The 27,530-nt window shown below is 45.6% G+C and overlaps 1 protein-coding gene across 8 annotated transcripts in view; it reads left to right on the top strand.

Annotated features, from left to right (window-relative positions):
• Positions 1 to 27,530, top strand: part of scn1laa (sodium channel, voltage-gated, type I-like, alpha) — a 480,246-nt gene that overhangs the window by 232,896 nt on the left and 219,820 nt on the right. For 6 of the 8 annotated variants that reach the window (XM_072473978.1, XM_072473931.1, XM_072473969.1 and 3 more), the window contains exons 12-14: positions 4,183 to 4,563; positions 9,122 to 9,254; positions 26,499 to 26,737. In XM_072473978.1, coding sequence (XP_072330079.1) covers positions 4,183 to 4,563; positions 9,122 to 9,254; positions 26,499 to 26,737 — 753 coding nt within the window. The remainder of the gene's footprint in view (positions 1 to 4,182; positions 4,564 to 9,121; positions 9,255 to 26,498; positions 26,738 to 27,530) is intronic. The other 2 variants (XM_072473996.1, XM_072473987.1) reach the window with 1 other exon arrangement.

The raw sequence follows: 27,530 nt of genomic DNA, 5'->3' as shown, positions 1-27,530 counted from the left end.
TCCATAAAAGAAGGCTTGTGTTAGGTTCAAAATTTATTGGAGAACGAAGCTGAATACAAAGTAGTGAGAATTGAGAGGGAATCAAAAGTGTTTAAGAATAGATTAGGTGGCAACTTAAAGAAGAACACAAAAGCCTTTTTTAGACTTATGTATATTAAAAGGATTGTCTCAGGAATTTTGGCACTGATTAGGGACTAGAAGGGAGACAGGGCATGGGGGAGGGGGGCAGAGGGCATGGCTGAGGTATGCAATGGTACTTTGCATCTGTCAAAACTGAAAAAGAGAATGCTGCCAATCTCATTGTAAAGACGGAGGTAGTAGAGTAATTGGGTAAAGATAATGAGGAGATAGTTGAAAGGTTGTCAGTGCTCAAAGTAGTGCTTCTTAAATAATGCGGATGCATGTAAAGAATTCTTATCACAATGGCCAGGACCTCCCACCTGGTGGGATATTCTGGCCTCGCTGAAGTAAACTGCAGTTTAAATGGGGGAGACACACCGTGGGACCATAAAAATCCTGGCCAATGTGTCAGTCATCTTACTTCTGGCTGTATGAATTCAGAAGCCGAAATCAGCAGAACAGGCAAATAGGTTTGTATTCAGTCATCCCCAATCTATTAAAGTCACAAACTACACCATCATGACTTGCATTGATGCCACATTGCACTTTACTATAGTTACAAATTTGCTTTTTGGATCAAGGAATGGAATAGAAACAAATGTAAAGTTTTACCTTCCAGTAATATCAGTTGTAGACACTGAATGTTCTGGCTTCGAATATACCTGTGAAGCACCTCGAGAGAGAGACAATTATGTTAAAGGCTCTATATAAATACAGGTTGTTGTTGTAATACATTGCTGACGATATACAAAGATTCTTGTTTTAGATTTTAGGAGAATTGCAGTTTAAAAAAATAAATTTCAAAACAACCCTGAAATTACCCCAATACTTGTACCTATCCTTGATCTGTTGGGCCGAAAACTGTTGGAATAGTGCATCCTGTGTTGAGCAACATGCTGTGGACTCATTACAACACCCTTTTGTATGTTTGCATGAAATTGTGAATTGATAATGATGCAACAATGTCAGTGTTGTATCTGGCACCTCGTGAATGTTGTGTCTAATGGTCTATCTTTTTATCTGCTGAAGGTAAAGGATGGAGTATGGGTTCTCAATTAGGGCTCTGCAGCTCCCTAGATGCCTGCAGCCCCCTTTGGGATCCACCAAAAATACTGAATTGTACCTGCACTTCCATCATCCAAACAGCAATTTGCCCTCCACCTCTGATGCTGCCACCAGTAAAATCCAACTGTTCACCTCATTTATTTTTTGCTTTCTTTTGTGTTTTTCCTGATTGTGCATGTGCAATGGTAAGCACACCAGTGGCAGAGCTGTTGGATGTTTTCCTATTCTTGTTGTCTGTATGCACCATATGGTAGCATGTTAGTGTGCCAGAGCCAGACAGTAGCCTTTGAAGGAGCAGGTAAAGCAAGTGAGGGGGTATTTACCAGGGGTTGTGTTTACTTTTGGAACTGGGTGGCACCTTGATCTGCAGTGATTGTGGTGATTGGACTATGCTCAAGGCAGGGAATGATAGTTTTGAACGGATACAAGGCAATAATGGATGCCAGGTTTATCTGAGGTGAGGCGGACTGCAGCCCTCAATACTGTAGATGAAATGATGTCTAATCATCAGTGGCGTCCATAGAAAGTCACTTGTTTAACCAACATGAATGATTCACTCTTAATGCAGATCTCTTTAATTTCAGAATTTTCTAACTTTAAAAAAAAATATTTTTATTCTTCTCCTTTTTCACATTTTCTCCCAAATTTACACCCAACAATAAACAATGATCGGTAACGAATACAATGTCAATCCGCATATCAATAACAACAATCCCATCCTCCCACCAAACCCCCAAACATTAGCCCGCATGTTAACGTAAATAAATAACAAAAAGGAATCAGGAATCACCCATAGTCACCATTAGCACATTCAGTGACCGCCCCCACACCCCCCCGCCAATGTTCGATGTTATCCAATTCTTGAAAGTGCACAATGATTAATGCCCATGAAATGTGGAACCCCTCCATCCTTCCCCTCAGTTCAAACTTAACCTTCTTAAGAGTTAAGAATTGCAGCAGGTCCCCCCGCCACGCCAGAGCACAGGGTGGAGAGATTGATCTCCATCCCAACAGGATCCGCCTTCGGGCGATCAACGAAGCGAAGGCTACAACATCTGCCTCCGCCCGCGTTTCCAACCCCGGCTGGTCCGACACCCCGAATATGGCCACCCGAGGCCCCGGGTCCAGTTTCACGTGCACCACTTTAGAGATTACCCTAAAAACCACCTTCCAGTAATCCTCCAGCTTTGGACAGGACCTAAACATATGAACATGGTTTGTGCCCCCCCCCCCACAACGTTCACACACATCCTCTACCCCCTCAAAGAGCCGGCCCATCCTCGCCCTTGTGAGGTGTGCTCTATATACCACCTTCAGCTGTATCAGCCCCAACCTCGGATACGAAGCACCTCCTACCAGAATCACTCCTCCATACCCTCTCGCAACTCTTTCTCCCACTTTGGCTTGATCCCTTTCAGCGGTGCCTTCTCTTCTTCCAAAATAGCCCCGTAAAACGCCGACACTACCCCCTTCTCCAGTCCCCTTGTCCTCCAGCAATGTGGAAGCCGGCTCTACTGGGAAGCTCTGTATCTCCTTTCTGGCAAAGTCTCAAACCTGCAAGTATCTAAATATTTCCCCTTGCTCCAGCCCATACTTCGCTCCCAGTACCTTCAATCCCCCAAGAAACAAATCTTTTAGTGTTCTAATTCCTTTCTCATCCCATCTCCGAAAATTTCCATCCCACTTCCCTGGCTCAAATCTATGGTTCCCCCGAATCGGCATTTCCATTGACCCTGCCCCCAACCCGAAGTGCTGGTAAAACTGCCTCCAAATTCTCAACGAAGCTATTACTACCCATAATTGTCTAACTTTATGTCCCCCAACATGTTGATGTTGCTTTTGATTTGCATCTGTAAAGTTCCAATGTATAACCTTTCTTTGGAGGGATGAGCAAAGGAATTGTTGTGTTCTTCCACAAGCAATCAAAATGCAGCAGATGCTGGAAAGGTAAAATTGGAATTAGAAAAATTGAAAAGCATTGTGTCAGTAGAAAGAGAGATAGAGTTAACATTTCAGATCGCTGACTAATTCTGAAGAATGTCACTGACTTGAAATGAAAACCCTGTTTCTGGCTCCTTCCAGATGCTGCCTGCACAGCTAAACATTTCCAGCATTGAGATTGTTGCTCAACACCAGCAACAAGTTTTGCATGAAATTCGTTTTTTTTAGCGTGTGCAGCAATCACAAGCTAGGCAATAGCTTCCGCAGCAGCTGAACGGAGTTCTGCGAGTCCTCTGCTGAATTTTGTCAGGAGGCAGTCTTCAAGGATGTGAGTCATTGATTGAGGTGCAGCACAGCTGCAGTCCGGGGCTCCCTGTATGGCCTCACTTGTGCCGATTTGCTGCACAAAGACCGTGGCCAGTGTGGAAAAGTTGAGGAGCATCCAATGTTTGCAATTAGGTAAGTGAAACAAATGTAATAAATAAGTATATTTATTTGCATAGCTACATTTTATACAGAAACATTTGTACTTTGTTCGTTGGGGATGGGGTAGTGTCCATGAAATTATGGGCCTCAGATGTAAAAGGATTGAAAATTCTTGGGGTGGAGAAAGAAACAGAGCAGACAAGGGAGAAGAAAGTAGGCCAAATTAGATTCAAATTAAATACAGAAAATTGTTTGGCAATTTATGGAAAATTGACCAGTTAGTCCCACGCCACATGTAACTGCTTGGCTACTCTTGTTTGACAGTGTGTTATAAAGGGCAGACATAATCGGCTTACTTGATCTGCCAGCCATAAAAGGAATTGTTAGATATCTGTGTACATTTAAATTGTTCATACATTGAAAATTATCTAGCTGTAGATATCATCGGCACTGCTTCATCTTTGCCTTCAATTATTTTGTATAAACTCTTATTCAGATTAAAATGGTGGAGGACTGCTTCTTTGGCATAGGGAATACAGAAAACCTGTAAATAATTGCATAACCTATAATGACTTACACAGTTCAAAATTTAAGTGATACTGAGTGATAGATATTCTCATTCCTTTTCAGTCACTGTTAAGTATTCGTGGATCCATCTTTTCTCCAAGGCGCAATAGCAGAAGCAGCATCTTCAGTTTCAAAGGACGGACTAAAGATATAGGGTCAGAAAATGATTTTGCTGATGATGAACACAGCACTTTTGAAGACAATGAAAGCAGAAGGGGCTCACTCTTTATTCCACGGAGGCAGGGTGAGAGACGCAGCAGTAACATTAGTCAGACCAGTAGGTCCTCCAGGATACTACCAGTGCTTCCAGTGAATGGGAAGATGCACAGCACAGTGGACTGCAATGGAGTGGTTTCACTTGCCGGTGGACCTTCAACTCCAACGTCACCCATTGGACGACTTCTGCCAGAGGTGATAATAGATAAGCCAGCTACTGATGACAATGTAAGAAAGTTTTAAATAGATAGGTTAGGTGTGATGGCCATGTGGTACTGCAGTGATTACAGCATAGGATGCCATTGAAAAATGCATAGCTGATCGAGCAAATGATATTCAGTATTTTGTTTTGCAAGGTCAGAAAGTAATATTTAAAATGGTTTTATATCTTTAATGAAATATATTAAAAGTCTCATGCATAGCATTTCAGGTGTGTAGCAGCAAGATAGTTCAAAATTTTCTGATTGATTGACATAAAGTCAAACCAGGAATCAATCAAAATGATTTTCCCACTATTCACTATCATTTACTTCAATGTCTGTCACTGCATCCCTCACAATTTTTGCATACTCCTCCAATTCACTCTGAGTTATGCCATTGGGAAATCCACTGGCTTTGTACGGAAATAGTGGTATATTTGTCAATTCAAGCACTGAGAGCCTTTCTAGATCAAACCATCAATCAAATAAAAGTTGTGACTTTGGTTAAGTATTGACTGTTAATTCATCCTGAAGCCAGATGAAGTAGAAAACCAGACATCAATATTTACTACATTTATTGACATAATGCATCATTACAAATGCCTTCCATCCTCCGAGCCAACATCCAGTGTCTTCCATCTTCCGAGCCATCACCCAATGGCCCAGATCTCTCTCTTTATATATGCTCAAGATACTTGTTAATTAATGCCCTTCAGTTGTGTATCCTTGATTTTAATATCACAAACTTTCCATCAGCATTGTCAGTTTTAGAAGTATACAATCCTAGTTTCAAAATATAATTGTATTTTGCAGTTTCATCAGTGAGCAAACACTATATAACTACTAAAATGGCATTTTCTAAATAGATATTTTCTCTACTTCACATTTCAAAGACATAATAGAATATTGTTAAGTCGGTAAATGCTGACACCTAATTGTTCATTACAAATGGATCCGCACAAAATTCTCAGATCTCTCATTTAAAGGTGAATGATGTTATATAACAGCCTTGAATCATCTTATAATAGATTCATAAAACAATGGCTCAGAAAATGGCCCTCCTTTCATTGGACTCCCAAAGAACAAAGGCCCTTCAACCCTCCAAGCCTGTGCGGATCATGATGCCCTAACTATAAAAAAAACCTTCTGCCCTTACTCGACCCGTATCCCTCTTTTTCCTCCCTATTCATGTACCCATCCAGATGCCTCTTAAATGTTGCTAATGTGCCTGCTTCCACCACATCCTCTGGCAGTGCGTTCCAGGCACCCACCACTCTGCGTGAAAAGGTTACCCCACACATCTCCCTTAAACTTTCCCCCTCTCACCTTGAACCTGTCCTCCTTGTAATTGACTCTTCCACCCTTGTAAAAAGCCTCTGACTATACACCCTGTCTATGCCTCTCATAATTTTGTAGACCTCTATCAGGTATTCCCTCACCCTCAGTCTTTCCAGTGAAAGCGATCCTAGTTTATTCAACCTCTCCTCATAGCCAACCCTCGAGACCAGGCAACATACTGGTGAACCTTTGTTGCACACTCTCCAAAGCTTCCATGTCCTTCTGATACTGTGGTGACCAGATCTGCACGCAATATTCCAAAGAGGGCATAACCAAAGTTTTATATAGCTGCAACATGATTTCCCAACTCCTGTTCTCAGTGCCACGACTGATTAAGGCAAGCATGCCATATGCATCCATTTGGGGGGCACGGTAGCACAGTGGTAGCACAGTTGCTTCACAGCTTCAGGGTCCCAGGTTCGATTCCCGTCTTGGGTCACTGTCTGTGTGGAGTTTGCACTTTCTCCCCCTGTCTGCGTTGGTTTCCTCCGGGTGCTCCGGTTTCCTCCCACAATCCAAAGATGTGCAGGTCAGGTGGATTGGCCGTGCTAAATTGCCCTTAGTGTCCAAAAATGTTAGGTGGGGTCACAGGGTTCTGGGGATCCTTCCACCACTACTCTCTGTCTTCTATAACCAAGCCAGTTCTGTATCCATCTAGCCAGCCCACCCTGAATCCATTGTGATTTTAGTTTTTGTACCCCTCCTAGCTTCGGAAGAAGTCTGCCCAAATGACTGAACGATAGGTTGGGACTTGGTTACATCAGGTGTCACTTTGCCACTGGTAGAGTTAGGGCTTTTCTACACCAAAAATACTACTTTCCAGACTCTCTCAGGGATCCACTACGTTTTTCAGTGGACAATTGTTATATGTGACGAAGGATATTTCCATGCAAATCATGGAAATGGGACTAATTTGTGAACCTGCACTGTGATCCTGGCATTGACTACTGAAGGAAAATTGAAATTAATTCTAAAAATCATACTTGACATTAATTGCTCTACTGAAGATATGCTAAAAGTACTAATAACCTGTTTAGATAAGGGCTATTTAGATAAGATGCCCCACTGGCGGCGGGATTCTCTGGTCCCGCTGACAGCACATCCCGCCTGCAGATTTCCCGGCGGCATGGGGTAGCTTCAATGGGACATCCTACTGACAGCGGCAGGAGCAGAGAATCCCGCCACCAGTGAACAGCGTGCCGCCTCCCACTGCTGAGAAACATGTGGCTGGATGACTGGAGAATACCACTCAAGGGGCGGGATTCTCCGTCCCGCCAAACACATTTTCTGGTGCAGCACACCCCCGCTGGCAGCGGGACTCTCCGTCCCGCCAGCCGACCAATGGGATTTCCCATTATGGGCAGTCCCACGCCGTCGGGAAATCCCCAGGCATGGGTGCGTTACCGGTGCGACGGAGACTCCCGACAGCTGAGAATCAAGCCAAAGATATCTCATAGCTGGAAAGTATTAACAGCCATTTGTGCCTTGTAGTTGCATGTTATCTTAAAATGTACATAAACAAATACATAAATCCAAAATCAGTGAGAGACGCCATACTTGTTTGTAATTTATTTCACTATATGTTATATCTGATTTTATAAGTTTTCTTGTTTTATGGGCATATTTTCAAGGTATGCTATTGTTAATCTTTCTTTAATTCTCTGCAGTGGCACCAAGTATTCTTTGGCTGAGAAAGATCAGGTGACCTGCTCTTTGGTAAAACCATTCTTAGGCATACTACTTGGAAGGCAATATAGGAGAATCATATCTTGTGATTCCAACATAAGTTACCACCCCAAACTTGCATCTTTTCCACAGTGGCCTGCCACAAATTGTGAATTTAGAAATCTCTGAGGTGGCATTGCATTTTATATTGCATTTTACAGATCACTAAAACACTACACCACTACTCTGCCTTCACCCAGGTGTTATTTTGTATAATACTGGGTATAATTTCAGTGTGCCCAGATCCTGTAACTTAAAAAAGGCCAGCAAAATGTCAGGTAGTGGTAATAAATAATGTGTGACATTGCAAGCCCTGGACAGCAATGGCTATATGATGCATAAAACATAGAGGAAAATATTCTCTCTCCAGTTTTGTATGGATGGTTTGCTGATATGACTGTTAGAAAGCAGGAGGATAAAATACGTATATATTCTGTCTATTTGCAAAAGAAATACAATTAACATGATAAAACAATCAGCAAATAGGTACTGATCAGTCACATATTACTATTCAAAGAAAATAGGTAGCCAGCTGGCTTCCATTACTCGTGCTGCATTTAGGCTGTCTCTTCATGCTTTCAGATGCTACTAGATCCTAGGAATCAGTAGCAAAAATTTACAGTCTTAAGTCTGAATTTTCCCTCTGCTAACTGCCTAATGCCACTATTTAAATAAAAGTAGAAAATGCTGTTAAAGCTCCAGGTGAGGCAGCATCTGCGGAGTGGGAAACAAAGATACCGCTTCAGCTTAATGATCGTTGAATAGAAGTCATCAACCTGAAACGTTTGCTCTGTTTTTCTCTCTTCCCAGATGCTGTCCCACCTATTGAGTATTTCCAGTGCCTTCTCTTTTTATTTTGGATTCCCACCATCTTCAGTATTTTGTTTTTTGCCTATATTGAAACTTATATGGCTTTTGACATTGTCGTGGCCATATTTCTCACCAACACCAGCAGTTTGGAGAGAGAACGTGCACTCGTGTAATTAGTGTGCCAAGTTTTATATTTCAAATGTGCTCTTTAATAACGCTCATTAATTGTTATTGAATGGACATTTGCATGCTTACTTCATGTTTCATAACATTCCAGTTCTCTGCTGTAATTGTGCACACATCATGTGAAGAAATAAAGCAAGAAGACTAGCCTGTAACCGGTCTTATTAAGAAGTAGGAATCAGCCCTTCTATTGACGTCACTCTTTCAAATTGACAACCTCTTTCCCTCACCGAGTCTCTTACAGTGTTCGAGAGATAGGAAAATTAAGCCTGATGATATATCTCTTGTTTCTGCTGCTGAGAGGTTATCAATGATGCAGATAGTAACACTCATAAAAATCCAGTCCCGTATATTTTTATTAAATAATGCCGAATAGAACAAATGAAAGTGTAGTGCAGGAGAAACATTCCATAAATTTGCAAGTTATTTTTATAATTTTTGTTGTAATTTTACCACAGTTTTTCAGAAATAATTAAAGAGTGAACAGATATGAGATAAAACTGGATAATTGAGGTAAATGTCATTTGCAGGGTACTAACACAGAAACAGACCTTAAGAAGAGGCGAACAGGATCTCATCAGATTTCTATGGATTTCCTGGAAGATCCTATGCAAAGACAGAGAGCTTTAAGTGTGGCCAGTATTCTCACAAATACTATGGAAGGTTTGTCAAAATTTTCATTACATTTCAGCATCTCAGGTGATCTGTGTTTTAAAACAACAACCTACTTGAGACAAAAACAAATGAGGCAGATTTTTCTGTTCATGCAGTTTGACATACTGAATTGCTAGGGTGTTCAATGGAAAAGGATCGGGCGTGGAGGAGAGCATGTAGATGAAGGAACCCTGCTGATTTATTTCCTATTAAGTTAAATGGATGAAAAATCAGGTGAGCTCCTTTGCTGGCTAACGTTCTGATTTTCGTGCAGGTACTATGCCTACGGAGATCTAATATAACAAGACTCAGCCACGGAAACATATGCCCCAATAATGATCTTTTAGTGTAGCTATTTTCCGGTCAGTTCTGAAAACGTTTTGGGGTTTTTTAAATCTCCGTACTTCTATGTTTATATTTTAAGAGGATGTTAAACTGCAGTTGGAAAATTATATGAAATTGAGTTCCACTAAGTTAGCACTTGTTTCATATATTACCCTATTTTCTAAGGAGGGTAAGGTGGAATTCCTGGTGGCCAAACTCCATCTTAAATAAATAAGAACCTGAGTAATACATGCAAGTTAATGTGTGTAACATCACTGAGATGCCAATGTGATGCTTTGACCTACCCACTAATGCCACTTTCTTTGTTCTGTCCGCAAGCCATGAATCTCAGGAGGCATTTCAATTGCAATTTGAAGCGTTCCTCACCTGCCATATGTCATGATATCCACATCAGCATATCATGGTGCAATCACACACACACTGATGGACAGGTAGTTGGACCAACCAACACACACACAACATCGCAGCCAATCACCAGTGAGAGCATACGCACTATAAAACGGAGCACCACAGTTCCTGCTCATTCTACCAGGAGATAGCTCAGAGCTCACAGCGTGCCACTCAGACATAGACCATGTGCTGAGTGCCTCACCAAGATAGTGATAGGGCTAGCTGGTTAGCTGGTGAAGCACGAACCTCAACCAGCAGTTAGTAGTTGTTATTGTTTAAGACAATAAAACAGAGTTGTACCATCTACAGCCGTGTTGGATCATCTGTGCATCAGAACACCCAACACGACATGATACCAGTAGTGGAAGCTAACCAGCGACTGTGAGATCTATCTGCACCCTTTCAGAAATCCGCCATCCTGCTTCATGGAAAACATCAACCCGCCGCAGCCACTCCGAATCGCTGGAAATCTTGACGTCAACTGGAAACCGTTTAAACAGCGCTTCCAGCTCTTCCTAGAAACCACAAACAGGGAGAATGCATCGGACACCAGGAAGATTGCCCTCCTCCTCTCCACGGCGGGGCAACACGCCATCCACATCTACAACTCCCTGGCATTCGCGGAAGGCGAGGACAAGACAAAATACAAGACGGTGCTTCTAAAATTCGAGGAACACTTCAGCATGGAAGTCAATGAGAGCTTCGAGAGGTACCTCTTCCAGCAGCGCCTGCAGGGTAAGGATGAGCCTTTTCAATCTTACTTGACACACCTCCGTATCCTCGCGCAGTCCTGCGGCTATGAGGCCACCTCCGACTCCATGATACGGGATCAGATAGTTTTTGGGGTTATCTCGGACACCCTGCGCCAGCAGATCCACAAAATTAAGCGCCCCACCCTAGCGACTGCCATCGAGACCTGCGTCCTCCACGAGAACGCGACCAGCCGGTACTCCCAAATCCAGGTGGCCGAAGCGGCACGGCAGGGGTCCTACGAGGCGGAGCGGGTCCAGTCGATCGATTGAGGGCGGCCATTTTGCGCGCTTTCTGAGGCCTCCCGCGCTTGTACGCGCCAAAAGAGGGGATGTTGACGCAGAGGGACGTGATGCGCAGGCGCGCTCTACGCAGGACAGCACCACGCATGCGCGGTGGCGCAACGAATGCCATGACGTCACGATGTGCGGCAACTGTGGCTTCGCCCACTTAAAGCGGCAATGTCCGGCCAAAGCGCGACAATGCCTCCGCTGTGGCAGGATGGGCCACTACGCTGCCTGCTGTCGAGCAGCTCAACCTGCCAGCTCTCAGCAATTCCGCCAGCCTCACAGGGATGTGCGGGCTATTCAGCCCCCATACACTGAGTCATATCCTGACAACATGCAGATCAGTGATACCGAAGACAGGGAACCCTTCCGCGTTGCGGTAATCCACAAGAACCGGATGTACCCAAGTCGGAACCACCAGCTGCTGCCATTGCACAGCATTGATCCGGACGATGAGTGGTGTGCCACCCTAACGGTCAACCGATCACCGATCACATTTCGCTTGGACACTGGTGCCTCCGCCAATCTCCTTGCATGGTCAGCCTTCCAGACCTTGAAGGTTAAACCACCGATTCTGCCATCCCACTGTCAGTTGACTGTAATGGAAACGTCATCCCGGCCACGGGGTCCTGCCAGCTCGAGGTTACACACAACTCACATAAAGCCACATTGTCTTTTGAAATAGTTGGATCCTCGAAGGACTCGCTGTTAGGCGCACAGGCGTGCAAGATCCTCCACCTAGTGCAGCGGGTGCACACTCTGCCTCCAGAAGGCACGTCCGATTTCCCGGATGCAGACTTTAGGGCGCAGCTCCACTCACTTCTCGCGCACAACCAGGAGGTTTTCGAGGGCATGGGCACACTGCCCTACACGTACAGAATACGGCTCAAACCGGATGCCACCCCAGTCATTCACACACCTCGTAGAGTCCCAGCACCACTCAAGGACCGCCTCAAGCAGCAGCTACAGGATCTGCAGGACCAAGGAGTGCTTTCCCGGGTAACGGAGCCAACGCCATGGGTCAGCTCCATGGTGTGCGTCAAGAAGCCCTCCGGCGAGCTCCGGATCTGTATCGACCCAAAAGATTTGAATAATAACATTATGAGCGAACACTACCCCATACCCAAACGAGAAGAAATCACGAGCGAAATGGCTCGGGCAAAAATATTCACCAAGCTTGATGCCTCAAAGGGTTTTTGGCAGATTCAACTGGATCAGTCCAGCAGGAAGCTGTGCACTTTCAACACTCCATTTGGCAGATACTGTTACAATAGGATGCCGTTCGGCATCATCCCGGCCTCCGAGGTGTTCCATCGCATCATGGAACAGATGATGGAGGGCGTCGAAGGGGTACGCGTCTATGTAGACGACGTTATCATCTGGTCCACCACACCACAGGAGCACATCAGTCGTCTCCAGCGTGTCTTTGCACGGATACGAGATCAGGGCCTGCGCCTCAACCGAGCCAAGTGCTCTTTTGGCCAGACTGAGCTAAAGTTTTTGGGGGACCACATCCCCCGGTCAGGGGTGCGGCCGGATGCCGACAAAGTGGCAGCCATCGCAGCCATGCAGCAGCCGGCAGACAAGAAAGCAGTGCTGCCCTTTCTCGGGATGGTCAACTTCCTGGGGAAGTTTATTTCTAACCTTGCCTCACACACGACGGCTCTTTGCCACCTGGTCAAAAAGACAACGGAATTCCAGTGGCTGCCCGCACACCAGAGTGAATGGGAGGAGCACAAGTTCAAGCTCACACCTCCCAGTACTGGCGTTTTTCGATACCACATGGGCAACGAAGATCTCAACTGACGCCAGCCAGTCCGGCATTGGGGCGGTACTCCTGCAACGGGACGACACTGCATCATGGGCCCCGGTCGCCTATGCATCGCGGGCCATGACCCCCACAGAACAGTGCAATGCGCAGATTGAAAAGGAATGCCTAGGCTTGTTGACCGGCATCGACAAATGTCACGATTATGTGCATGGTCTTCCGCAGTTCACTGTGGAGACCGACCATCGCCCCCTGGTCGGCATCATTCAGAAGGACCTCAATGATATGACCCCTCGCCTCCAGCGCATTCTGCTCAAGCTCCGGAGGTACGACTTCCAACTTGTCTACATCCCGGGGAAAGACCTCATCATCGCGGATGTTCTGTCCAGGGCGGTTAACACACCACCCGAATCGGAGGGGTTAGTTTGTCAGGTCGATGCACAAGTAGCCTTCATATCGGCCAATCTGCCGGCCACTGACGCACGTCTGGCCCACATTCGCCGTGAGACTGCGGCTGACCCCCTTCTACAGCGTGTAATGCACCACATGGCGGAAGGGTGGCCCAAGGGGCAGTGCCCACAATGTTACAATGTCCGGGACGACTTGGCCGTCATTGATGGTGTCCTCTTGAAGTTGGACTGGATTGTGATCCCACACAGCATACACCTGCTTGTCCTTGAACAACTGCACGAAGGCCATCTCGGAGTTGAAAAGATCAGGCGGCGGGCCCGAGAGGCTGTGTACTGGCTGGGCATCAGCGACGTCATCGCCAACATGGTGCTCAACTGCCCCACCTGCCAAAGGTTTCAGCCGGCGCAACCCCCTGAGACACTTCAGCCCCACGAGTTGGTCACTTCCCCCTGGGCGAAGGTGGACGTGGACATCTTTCATGCGCTCGGCAAGGACTACATCATTCTGATTGACTACTTCTCAAATTATCCGGAGGTCATACGCCTGCACGACATGACATCATCAGCTGTCATCCGGGCATGCAAAGAAACCTTTGCTCGACATGGAATTCCGCTCACCGTCATGTCTGACAACGGGCCTTGCTTTGCGAGGCAAGAATGGTCTTCCTTTGCCACTTCATATAACTTCACGCACGTGACGTCCAGTCCCTTGCATCCCCAGTCGAATGGCAAGGCGGAAAAGGGCGTCCACATTGTGAAGCGGCTCCTCTGCAAGGCTGCTGATGCCGGATCTGACTTCTGTTTAGCCCTGCTGGCCTATCGCTCGGCCCCACTGTCCACGGGCCTCTCGCCAGCCCAGCTGTTGATGGGTCGCACCCTCAGGACCACTGTGCCGTCCATTCATGTTCCTGAACCCGACCATGCTCCAGTACTGCAAAGGATGCAACAACAGCGTGCTCAGCAGAAGGTGGTACATGATGCTCAGGCAACTGATCTTCCTGCCCTGGAGCCTGGAGACAACGTCTGCATACACCTACCGGAGGGTGGCTGGTCGGCAACCACCGAGGTTCTCCGCCGCGTGGCTCCCCGCTCGTTCCTGGTTCGCATGCCTGATGGCTCCATTCGCCGACGTAATCGGCGGGCCCTTCGTCTGGTTCCGTGCTCGCTACGAGATCATGCACCGGTGCCACGCCATCCTGTTGTCCCTGATGTCGACTTCGTTGAGCTTCCTGCCACTCTGCCTATTCTGCAGAGTGTGGTGAACTCAGCCCAACGCATCACAAAAGTTTGCCACCCACACATTGATTCTGGCTACACCTCACGCTGCCTCAGGTAGGCAGACAGCATTATCAGAGACGCCTCCCATCCAAGCTTTGTCTTCTTCCAGGCAGTCAACCCGAATTCGTCGCCCACCTGATAGACTTGACTTATGAGCCTGTTAGCATATTGGACTCACTGAATTGTTTTACAGTACTGTTAACTTGTTTCTTTCTTATCGTTCCAGAAGTTCTCTCTCTCGTCGTTTGCTGATTGCATTTGTTTGTTATTGGTACAACCTCGTTGCTCTGTTGCACCTGACACCTTCCTCTGTATATAGTTTAGCCTCATGTACATGTTGTCAATATTGCACACACATACTCAGATGCACTCAGTACACACTTCTATTTATTAGCATGTAGGCACATATCCTTGTGAAAAGGGGGGATGTCATGATATCCACATCAGCATATCATGGTGCAATCACACACACACTGATGGACAGGTAGTTGGACCAACCAACACACACACAACATCGCAGCCAATCACCAGTGAGAGCACACGCACTATAAAACAGGGAGCGCCACGGTTCCCGCTCATTCTACCAGGAGATAGCTCAGAGCACAGAGCTCACAGCATGCCACTCAGACATAGACCATGTGCTGAGTGCCTCACCAAGATAGTGATAGGGCTGGGTCCACAGGTTTGCTGGTGAAGCACGAACCTCAGCCAGCAGTTAGTAGTTGTTATTGTTTAAGACAATAAAACAGAGTTGTACCATCTACAGCCGTGTTGGATCATTTGTGCATCGGAACACCCAACACGACACTATATATTCTTACACTAGCTACTTTTTCCAGTTCCCTGACTTCAAGGCTGCTTGTAGGAATTCCACTCTGAAAGAGGAGGAAGGAGGAGGTTCAGGAAGACTTAGTTTCTTCAGGGAAGCAATGACCCCCACAGACCTCCCTAACTAAAGAAACCCCCCCACAGAGACCCCCTAAATAAATAAACCCCTGACAGAGACCCTCTAAATCAAGACCCCCCCCCCCCAACAGAGATCCTCTAAGTAAGAGGTTTATTTGATTTGATTCGATTTGATTTATTGTCATATGTACCGAAGTGCAGTGAAAAGTATTTTTCTGCGGCCAAGGGAATGTACACCGTATGTACATAGTAGACAAAAACAAAATAATCGACAGAGTACATTGGCAAATGTTACATCGACAAACAGTGATTGGTTACAGTGCGGAACAAGGGGTCAAACAAAGCAAATACATGAGCAAGAGCAGCATAGGACGTTGTAAATAGTATTCTTACAGGGAACAGATACGTCCGAGGGAGAGTTGTTGAGGAGTCTAGTAGCTGTGGGGAAAAAGTTGTTCCTATGTCTGGATGTGCGGGTCTTCAGACTTCTGTAGCTTTTGCCTGATGGAAGGGTCTGGAAGAAGGCAAAGCTTGGGTGGGAGGCGTCTCTGATAATGCTGTCTGCCTACCTGAGGCAGCGTGAGGTGTAGACAGAATCAAGATGTGATGATGCCGGACAGGATGCTCTCTATGGCACATCTGTGGAAGTTTGTGAGACATGCAGACATGCCGAATTTGTTTCGCTTCCATAGGAAATAGAGATGTTGGGCTTTCTTGACTATTGCATCAACGTGAGTGGACCAGGACAGACTGTTGGGGACCCCCAGGAACTTAAAGCTAGCGACCATCTCCACTTCGGAGCCATTGATGCAGACGGGGGTGTGTGTGTGCTACGCTTCCTGAAGTCGATGATCAGTTCCTTGGTCTTTCTGACATTTAGAGAGAGGTTGTTTTTGGTAAATCATGCAACCAAGTGATTTATCTCCCTTCTGTGGTCTGATTCGTCATTGTTTTAGATCCGCCCTACCACAGTTGTATCATCCGCAAACTTATAGATTGAGTTGGAGTTGCATCTTGCTACACAGTTCTGTGTGGGGATACAGTGGAGGACTGAGCACACATCCTTGCGCGGCCCCAGTGTTGAGGACTATTGTGGAGGAGGTGCTATTGCCTATCCTGACAGATTGTGGTCTGTTGGTGAGGAAGCCAAGGATCCATATGCACAGAGAGGGGTCAAGTCCATGATTGCAGCGTTTGTTTATATGTCTTGTTGGGATAATGGTGTTGAAGGCGGAGCTGTAGTCTATGAACAGCAGACTTAGGTAGGTGTCCTTGTTGTCGAGATGTTTGAGTGTTGATTGTAGAGCCAGGGAGATAGCATCTACTGTGGACCGGTTGTGGTGATAGGCGAATAGCAATACATCGAGACCGTCTGGGAGGCTGGCGTTGATCCGTCTCATGACTAGCTGCTCGAAGTATTTCATGATAACAAATGTCAGGGCCACCGGTCGGTAGTCGTTGAGGCAGTCTACCTTGTTTTTCTTTAGTACTGGTATTATGGTGGTCTTCTTGAAGGAGGTGGGGACCTCGGAGCGGAGGAGTGAGGTGTTGAAGAAGTCTGCGAATACACTCGCCAGCTGGTCTGCGCAGGCTCTGAGTGCTCGCCTAGGGACTCCGTTGGGGCCCGTCGATTTCCGCGGATTCACTTTCAAGAAGGCAGCTCTTGGGTCTGGCTGTGTCCAGGGCTGTTTATGTGAATTAACAGGCAAACTGTGGTTGAACATATCGCATGTCATGTGAGAGTGCCTTTAAGAATTGGATGTTTAAGCAATGTACCTTTAAGAAACGCAGTGATGTCAGAGTGTGGGTGGAGCTGGGCTTCAGCTCGGCCATTTTGAAGTTTTTAGTTTCAGTTTGAGGAGAAAGCTGGGAGTGTCTGTGTGTTTTGCTGAGAGCTGCAGGAAGAAAACACAGAACTGGTCTGTTGATGTCTGCAAATCCAAAGACTATAAATATATTGAATGTTACCTCATGTCTGTTTTTGAAGGTGACGTCTTTTGGATGTTTAAAAGAACAGTTTGAAGGATTATTTAGTGTTGTAGTATTTTCGGGGTTATCTTGGGGTGTTAAGAGATCCAATGTTTATTTAAAAGGTTAAGTTGAGTTCATGGAATAAACGTTGTTTTGTTTTAAAAACCACGTGTCCATAATTGTAATACCTCACCTGGGGTACAAGCCGTGTGCTTCAAAAGCAACAATCCATTAAAGGTGGGAGTTGGGTGAACTCCATGACACATTTTGGGGTTCTGAAAATACCTCTCCCATAACTCGCACTACATGTGAACCTCGACGTACTCAAGGTTTTTCATTCCAGTCTCAATCTCTGATCTTTGATTGTGCTAATAAATCTTCCTTAAAGGGCCACTCATCGGGCTCTTTAAGGAAGATCGAGTGATTTTTTTTTTCCCCTCTCCATTGCTTCCACCCACATCCAGCAATGGCCATTGCTGCTCGCAGCATATGACTATGTTATGGAGCACCGCTCTTGGACCAAGATTCCTCATGCCAATGCCGTTAAGCCGTCTGACCCTGCTGAACAGGCCACCTACAGCAGCGGCGGCCGGCGAGATCATTGCCGTTCTCCATTGTACGGACTCATTACCAGTCACAGTGTCCTGTATCCGCGGGTGGACTCAACCTGACCCTCAGCTATCCACATGCCACATGGTACAGTATGGGTCTCAGTAAGGGTCTTACTGCAGGATGTGAAGGCCTACACCACAAACATGCAGGAGCTGAGCACAGAGAATGGCATGAAAGAGAAAATGCTGGAAAATCTCAGCAGGTCTGGCAGCAGAATAGAGAATGACATGCTCCTTTGGATGACCAGCCTGGTGGTACCTGAACATGGACGCGGCATGCTCCTGATGGACACCCAGGCATGTCTAAGATGAAAACGTTGGCTCGAAGCTATGTCTGGTGGCCATGCGTTGATGCAGACTTTGAGCTGGTGGCGCAGCGCTGCATCCAGTGTCAGGCACAGCAGAGGTTCCCCTGCAGCCCCGCTCCACCCGTGGGAATGGCCAGGTCGCCCGTGGTCTCCATTTAGACTTTGAGGGCCCCTTTCAGGGGAGAACAGCCTGGACCATCATCGAGAAACTCTCACACATTTTCTGACGCACGGCATACGTGAGTGCTGGTATCAGACATTGGTACGCCGTTTCCGAGCGCAGAATTCCTGCTATTCGTGTCTGCCAACTGAATCCGCCACGTGAGGACCGCCCCTTACCACCCAGCTTCGAATGGTTTGGCCGAGCGGGCGGTTCAAATTTTAAGCTCGGAATGAAAAACAAGCATCGGGATCTTGGGAGACCAGCTTAGACAAGTTGTTATTCTGGTACCAGACTACCCCGCATGCTATGATGGGCATCGCGCCAGCCGAGATGTTGATGGGTCATCGCCTCTGCACCCTTTGAGTCTCGTCTTTCTGGATATTGGCAGGAAAATCTGCTGCACTCAGGACCAAACCGAGGAGGACTGAGGCTGCTACCGGCCACCCCAGGTGACGCAGTACACATCTGGAACTTCGGCAACAGATCCGCTTGGATCCCGGGCGTCATGTTGGCAAAAACGGGTCCAGTTTCTTACCAAGTATGGACACAGGGCTATGTGTCTAATCACCACGTGGACCATCGTGCCGGATACTCAACCATACCGGCCATTGATTCAGACATCCCTGCTCTGCTGTCTTCACCGTGGCCCCTGCCACCCCTGGCTTTGCCAGTTGTCGAGGATCCAGAGGTAATCTTTGAGGACACCAAGATGCAGGACAAAGAACCGCATAGCTCCGACTCGGAAACCGAGTTGGACATTCTGCCAACACCAGAGGCGCCCGTACCGGCAATGCCGCGCCCAGACACTCATTACATAAATGCCACTCCCCGGTCTGATGTATGCCTTCTGATGTCACAAGGTCTGCGTCTGAGTGCTGTCCACGGGCGAAAGGCCCGCACCCTTGGCCATGGATGAGGACGATGCTCCGGATTTAGGGGGAGGAGTGTTATAGAATATAGAACATAGAACGATACAGCGCAGTACAGGCCCTTCGGCCCACGATGTTGCACCGAAACAAAAGCCATCTAACCTACACTATGCCATTATCATCCATATGCTTATCCAATACACTTTTAAATGCCCTCAATGTTGGCGAGTTCACTACTGTTGCAGGTAGGGCATTCCACAGCCTCACCACTCTTTGCGTAAAGAACCTACCTCTGACCTCTGTCCTATATCTATTACCCCTCAGTTTAAAGCTATGTCCCCTCGTGCCAGCCATTTCCATCCGCGGGAGAAGGCTCTCACTGTCCACCCTATCTAACCCCCTGATCATTTTGTATGCCTCTATTAAGTCTCCTCTTAACCTTCTTCTCTCCAACGAAAACAACCTCAAGTCCATCAGCCTTTCCTCATAAGATTTTCCCTCCATACTAGGCAACATCCTGGTAAATCTCCTCTGCACCCGCTCCAAAGCCTCCACGTCCTTCCTATAATGCGGTGACCAGAACTGTACGCAATACTCCAAATGCGGCCGTACCAGAGTTTTGTACAGCTGCAACATGACCTCCTGACTCCGGAACTCAATCCCTCTACCAATAAAGGCCAACACTCCATAGGCCTTCTTCACAACCCTATCAACCTGGGTGGCAACTTTCAGGGATCTATGTACATGGCCACCTAGATCCCTCTGCTCATCCACACTTCCAAGAACTTTACCATTAGCCAAATATTCCGCATTCCTGTTATTCCTTCCAAAGTGAATCACCTCACACTTCTCTACATTAAACTCCATTTGCCACCTCTCAGCCCAGCTCTGCAGCTTATCTATGTCCCTCTGTAACCTGCTACATCCTTCCACACTGTCGACAACACCACCGACTTTAGTGTCGTCTGCAAATTTACTCACCCACCCTTCTGCGCCTTCCCCTAGGTCATTGATAAACATGACAAACAGCAACGGCCCCAGAACAGATCCTTGTGGTACGCCACTTGTAACTGAACTCCATTCTGAACATTTCCCATCAACCACCACCCTCTGTGTCTTATAACCCCAGTAGTGTTCCAGGATCATGACCATATGGTTTCCCATGACCTCCCTGGAATACGAACTTCCCCTTTAAGGTGGGTGTGACTTCCCCTTTAACGGGGTAGGGCTTTTCCTCGACAAGGAGATCCCCAGCTGAATAAAAACACCATCCTAAGTGCAGGTCGGGGAAGGAGACCTTTTAGGGGATTGGAGGTGTATTAGAATTGTATTGAAATAAACCTTGTTCGTAATTTCTACTATCGTCTTTGCTTTCTGCTTATCACGGATCCACCATTCCCCTTCAGTTGAACCAGAATGTTAAGGTGCTTGAGACATCTCTTTTCTAGGCCTTTGTTGCCACTTTCACCAGCTTCTCATTTGTGTTCAGAGATCATCAAGTGCAGTCTCTGAAAATGTATTTCCTAATTCATGTGGAATGATTATTTCTTAGTTTGTGCTTAGCATAGTAAGAGTAACCATGCACAGTTAAAAAGACTTCTCTTTCATGCTGCCTAACAGTTGCATCTGAGACATTTGACAAACTTATAAAATGGAGATAAACTATAATATTGACAGCCATCACTAGATGGATCACTGGCAACACCATATCACTCCAGGTTGTCATGTGGAGGAGATGGGTGAAAGTGTGAATAAAAGGATTATGCAGGAGGAGAAGAAGTAGGGAAGAAGAACAGTAGAATACCGATAGGTGGTTATAACTATCCAAAAATAGACTGTAATATGTTTTATGGAGCTGCGAGAACAAGAGCAAAAGTAAATCAATTTGAAGTATTAATTTTTAAATGTCCCCTTGGGATTTTCACTTGGCTTCAAGATGCTAAGTTCCTAATATTTGAATGAAAAGAGACATTGGTAAAAAATATGGTAAAAATGACGAACCATTCTAAAGTTATATATTAATCAATTTCCCCTAGATTCATATGTGAAATATGCCTGTGTGGCCTGGTTATTAACCAAATTGTAGGTTACATATATTCCTTAAGAACAGACCTGGGCATGAATGCAAGTCCAGCACATACTTTTAAATACAAAATATCAATATTTTAGGGCAAAGTATGGGAGCCAATGCATTAATATACCATATAACTTTCACAGTATAAATACATTGAAACTGCAAGGTTTAATTTACAACTTGCATGTTATAAATCTTGCCTGACTTGCATTTTGTTTTTTAACTATTGAAATGATCCATAAGATTCCTATGGACAGCAGAAATTTTGATACACCCAAGATCAAATTTATATATTGAAAAGATATACAATATAAAGGCTGTGGTTATGCGCCCATGTTAGCCATGAGCGCTAACAGCGACATGAGCACAAAATATCGCGAGACTCAAAAAACAAGAACTTTGCCAGCAAGATCTCGTTTTCTGATTTTCCCCACCTCTCGCCAGTGACATAACGAGGTTCCCACTCCAAAGGTCGGGAACCTAATTTCCAATAAATTATTATCTAATTAAAGGGTTCCCCCACCATAAGTTCCCCCCACGATACAAATTCCCAGCAAGGTTTAGAACTGCTTTTGCAAAACGTGAACCAGGCGACGGGAACCTGCCAGGGTGCACAGGTAAGTACAGCCACCAGTGGGAGGTGGGGCACGCACAGGCAGTACTTTGGCACTGCTCCCTGGGGTGGGAGGTGTCCCATCCATGGGGAGTGGTTGCCCTTGTCCGTGGGGGGTTTCTCTTCTGTATGTGGGAAGTGTTGCCCTTGTGCATGTGAGCTGCATTCCAGTATTCTCACCTCAGCCAGCACTCTGCAAATAACGGAAAATTCGACCTAGAGTTTGATGTTTCTACCATGCACTGTAGTCTTTAATTATTAAGCCTTTTGTCAAAATCAGAAAAGTTTGCTATGAATACAGTATGATGCAGATCATTGGCAAGCAAGGTTTAAGTTTTCCTGTCTGACGAACCATATAGTTATATCTGTTGAAAATGAAGGAAAGTGGATTATAACAAACTCTATCCAATACATCATCACTAGCCTAGATTGAAAAAATAATTTTTAAGGTGGAAACAATATCAAACTCGACTGTGATATTTCCACAGTCAGGTAGTTTCAGAACAGGTGGATATTTAGGATGCTGGAGAGTGGCTGTAACCTGTGAAAATATACACCAGTGTCAAACACTATCCACAGTACAAGTTAAATAAGAAATTGTAAATCGAAAGAAGTAAAATGGACTTGTTGGAAATTGTCAAAAAGCTATTTTAAATAGTTCAACAGCAAATGGGTTGGAAAGCATTATAATAAATACACCGTTCAGCAATTGTAATCCTCTTCATCCATAAAATACAAATATTGCCGAACAAGCTACGGATATTAAAAAAATATCCAAAGTGTTTTCCATGACAAAATGCATGCTGTGTTTACTTCATTGCATAATCCCTGATCAGGCAGGGAGCTCACAATGTGTGATTACCCCGCCATTCCTCCGATGTACGCAGCATGAAAATTTTGTGCTGTCCGCTCAGTGTTATGATTGCAATAGTTGAGTAGCAACACGACTTAGCACGTCCAAAACTCATGAGGTTCGCACCATTTAAGACTAGCCATCATTTAACCCCAACCTGCTCCTTTGGCTGCAGCAGGTGCTGAAACTGGCTGGCAAAGAGTGCCCGAGTAAAAAGAACACAATAATGACAAGGCATGGAGCATACTCCAAGGTTCTTAACACAACACTGGATGCCTTGGTTCAGGAGTTGGACAGGAGGAGAGATGACATTAACCATAGGGAACCAGGAGGCCCACCCCTCTGGGCTAATAAAACTGTCATCACTGGCAAGTGAAATTTAGTGTGGTGTGAAATTGAATGGAAGATTTGCATTTCAATAACTTCAGACAGACACTGCAAAGTCACTTAGAACTTAGAACATAGAACAGTACAGCACAGTACAGGCCCTTCAGCCCCGATGTTGTGCCGACCATTTATCCTAATCTAAGATCAACCTAACCTACACCCCTTCAATTTACTGCTGTCCATGTGTCTGTCCAAGAGTCGCTTAAATGTCCCTAATGACTCTGACTCCACCACTTCCGCTGGCAGTGCATTCCACGCACCCACCACTCTCTGTGTAAAGAACCTACCTCTGACATCTCCCGTCTACCTTTCTCCAATCACCTTAAAATTATGTCCCCTCGTGACAGCCATTTCCACCCTGGGGAAAAGTCTCTGGCTATCCACTCTATCCATGCCTCTCATCACCTTGTACACCTCTATCACGTCACCTCTCTTCCTTCTTCGCTCGAGTGAGAAAAGATAATCATTGTGGCCCATTCCAGCTGTAGTCCCAACGACTGGATACAGTACAGGAAGATGGTTAATAACCTCACAAGAGTGACCAAGGTCAGTGAATGCATTTTCAAATGCTATATTCTTTGAAGCGAATCACAAATGTCTCACACCATTTAATTGACCACCCCTCTTCATTCACCTACCAACAATGTCCATCAACCATTATAAATACTTGACATTTATAGCTTCATCATGGACTCACACACTTTGCATCACTGCAAGCCATGCACTACATCTTACAGCTTGCACACATTGTCATCTATTCTATCCAGACAGGCATAACACCTTGCCAGATTGCACCATAGTCACTGACATACTTGCCTCTCTCTTGTAGTATAAGCTTGCTGCAGCAGTGCTGAACCAATCAAAGATATGCTCTTAATGAATCCATCTTGTGATATCCCATTTCAACCCCATCCCACAGTCTTCTGATTTACAAACTGCACATGGTATAATGAGTTGGACTTTCCATTGCCCGATGCCACGATCGGTGTTCCCGATCAGATGAAGAATGGAGTTTCCCTTGAAAATCAGGTTTAGCACAGGTTTTGATGTGGTGAGGAACTGTCAATCACAGCAAGAGTGTTTATAAACATTGTGATTAGCATCAAAGCAGGGTACTGGAGTTGCATTCAAGTGTGAAGGGATAGATAGATAAACAATCCACCAAGCGTCTCTCTGGGCTAATAAAACTGTCATCACTGGCTAGTTAAATGTAGTGCTGTGTGAAATTGAATGGAAGATTTACATTTCAAAAACTGTCAGGGGATTTGGAGCCCTTTCAAGTGTACTTGGCTGTCGAGGAAAACTCTGACACTTATAATGGCTGCTGCTTTAAACATATTTGTCTAAGGCAGCAGATGTTGGGGAAGGGTAAGTGAAAATGCAGTGTTCTTCTACTGTATTGCCTTGACTGCTCTTCAGCTTTCAGACAAGGGTGACTGATGGGGGTCTCTGTTGGGGAGTCTCTGCTGGAGGATCTAATGGGGGTGACAGATGGGGGTCTGAAGGGTCACCTAATGAGTTGAGTACTCTTACGGGAGGTAGCCCGTGTTCCTGTAGTTGGGGGGGGGCGGGGAAGGATGCTCCTACTTGTCCGGGGGGAGTCAGGATTAGAATTGTTAGTGGGATGGGAGCCTGCTGCTGGACCTCGGGCTCGGGCCACCTGTTCAAAATGGGGCCCTATACCAGGATTCCAACAGAATTCGGCTAGCTCTCCACCTTGCATAGATCTGCATGGTAAAGGAGAGAGACATGCACCTGGGCCCCACTCCCAGCATCAGCGGAGACCAGTCCCGATTCTCCACTGGGAGGAGCCCTGAGGCTCCAGAAAAGAGAATCCTGGCCAACATGTACCTCTTACCATGCCTCACTGCGACCCTATCCCTGAACCTTTCTTCTTTCAGATGCAACAGAACTGCAACTTAGCCAAGCAGTGGTGAAGAAGTGGAAGGGGGAGAAGAGACTGATGTGGAAGAAATGGCAACTCTCGTCTTTATCCATGCAGGCACTAGCTCACATTCTGGTGCTGAACATACTTGAGAAGGCAATTTGGAGATGTGGAATGCCTTGCATGATGGCCTGCAGGCAGGACAGTGTAGCACAGATACCACCTCATCAAGAATGACACCAGCCAGCATAGAAGACACTCATCTGCCCAATGTGCTGAGCATGGCCATACATAAATTGCATTTTCACAGAATGGAATCCTATGTGGTTGCAGTATATCTTTTCATCTAGATGTGACACTGCAAAGACACGTGTCTGCAGTGACTTACTTCCTGTACCATGGATAAATCTGGCAAAACCATTGTGTATGTTCTACCTGCATCGGCTGACTATATACCACTGTGCCACACCACCTCCGGTGGTTCTGATCTGTCAGGGGGACAGGCCATACCCAGGGTTGGTGTTGGAGAAGTCTGGGCCAATGGCTGGATGCCCCACCACCACCTTCCCAAGAGCAATTAGAGGTGGTAAATAAATATTGATCTTGCCAACGATGCCAAAATCTCATGAATTAATTTTTTAAAAAGAGAAAGCAACAAACTCTTTTCACCTGGCATAAAGAACATCATCCAGCTCCCTTACCGAACAGTGTATGGCAAATTGGCAGATTTTCCAGATGTCACCTGCTTCAGCGTGAAAGGATTCTGAACCAAAGGAATCTAGGATTACAGCCACTGACAGTGCCATACTTACCTTGCTCTGAGGTTGCAGGTCTGCCTGCAGATTTCTGTGAGCACCTACTTCATAAAACTGAGTCGATGCACACATTATTCCTGGCTTGGGTTGAGGCAAGCAAAATGCTCCAGGAAAACCAGGGATGGATAATGTTTCCTGCTATAGGCCCTTTTGCCCCTCCGTCTCCTCGTTTCTCCAAAAATAACTTGTCCTTTCCTGTGCTGCCTCTGCTCAATCTCCCTCATGCTACAGACTAAGTGGAATGATAAATACAGCACCCGTGACTAAGAGCAAGTGGATGTTGGAAAGTTTAGTTCGAAAATACTGCCGTTAATTCATGTTGCACACTGACTGACATTAAGATCTGTCCCTGCACCCACATTAACAACCTACCCAAAATAGCATCCAGCATGGCCCAAACAGAAGTGTGTGCAAGTGTTTGGGCCCAAAACTGCATCTGCAATATCGAAAATACAGGCACTACTCGATTTAATTTGTGATGATTTACTGTTACTGCTCTTAAATGTAATGTAAAATCACTTGTTCATTTTAACAATCTTTTTATAACTGTATTTTGTTTGCATTTTGTAGAACTTGAAGAATCTCGGCAGAAATGTCCCCCATGCTGGTATAAATTTGCAAATACCTTCTTGATCTGGGACTGCCATCCACACTGGCTTAAAATAAAAGAAATTGTTCATTTAATTGTGATGGACCCATTTGTGGATCTCGCTATTACAATCTGTATTGTGCTGAACACTCTTTTTATGGCCATGGAACATTACCCAATGACAGAAAGATTTGAAAATGTGCTCACATATGGAAACTTGGTATGTGTTCTGCAAACAATATCTCCTAACCTATAGGGTGCCCTATAAGAAGGCCTGCTATTTTTTTTTAATTAAAGTTGTTTTGTTCAGGTGCATATTTATGTTTTTTTAACCAATTTAGGAAGGACAGACAGAAAGGGAAAGGTGGTGGAGTTGCATTGTTGATTAAAAAGATATTGATATAATATGGAGGAAAGATATTAACACAGATTATGTGAAATCTGTATGGGTTGAGTTAAAAAAAAACATCAAGGGACAAAATACATTGCTGGGGGTGGCGCACAGTCCACTAAACTGGTGTGTTAATGTTGTAAATAGCATTAGACAGGAAATCAAAGATGCATGTGATAAACGAACATCTGTGATTATGGTGACTTTGATCTGCATATAGATTGGGTGAGTCAAATTAGTCACAGTACAATAGAGGATGAATTTCTGGAGTGTATATGAGATTGTTTTCTGATGAGGAACCAACAAGGAAACAGGCCATCTTGGACTGGGTATTGTGCAATGAGAACGGATTAGTTGGCAGTCTAGTTGTGAGACAACCTTGGGGATGAGTGACCATAATATGATGGCATTGTTTATCAAGGTGGATAGTGAGGTAGTTGATTCTGAGACCAGGGTCCTCAATCTCAATAAAGGTAACTACGATGGTGCGGCACGACTGCCTCACAGAGTCAGAGACCCGGGTTTGATTCCGACCTTGGGTAACTGCCTGTGTGAAGTTTGCACATTCTTCCCGTGTCTGCATGGGTTTCCTCCGGGTGCTCCGGTTTCCTCCCACAGTCCA

Source organism: Scyliorhinus torazame, chromosome 2, assembly GCF_047496885.1.
Source record: "Scyliorhinus torazame isolate Kashiwa2021f chromosome 2, sScyTor2.1, whole genome shotgun sequence".
NCBI classification, from domain to species: domain Eukaryota; kingdom Metazoa; phylum Chordata; class Chondrichthyes; order Carcharhiniformes; family Scyliorhinidae; genus Scyliorhinus; species Scyliorhinus torazame.
This window is presented reverse-complemented; position numbering and strand designations above follow the sequence as displayed.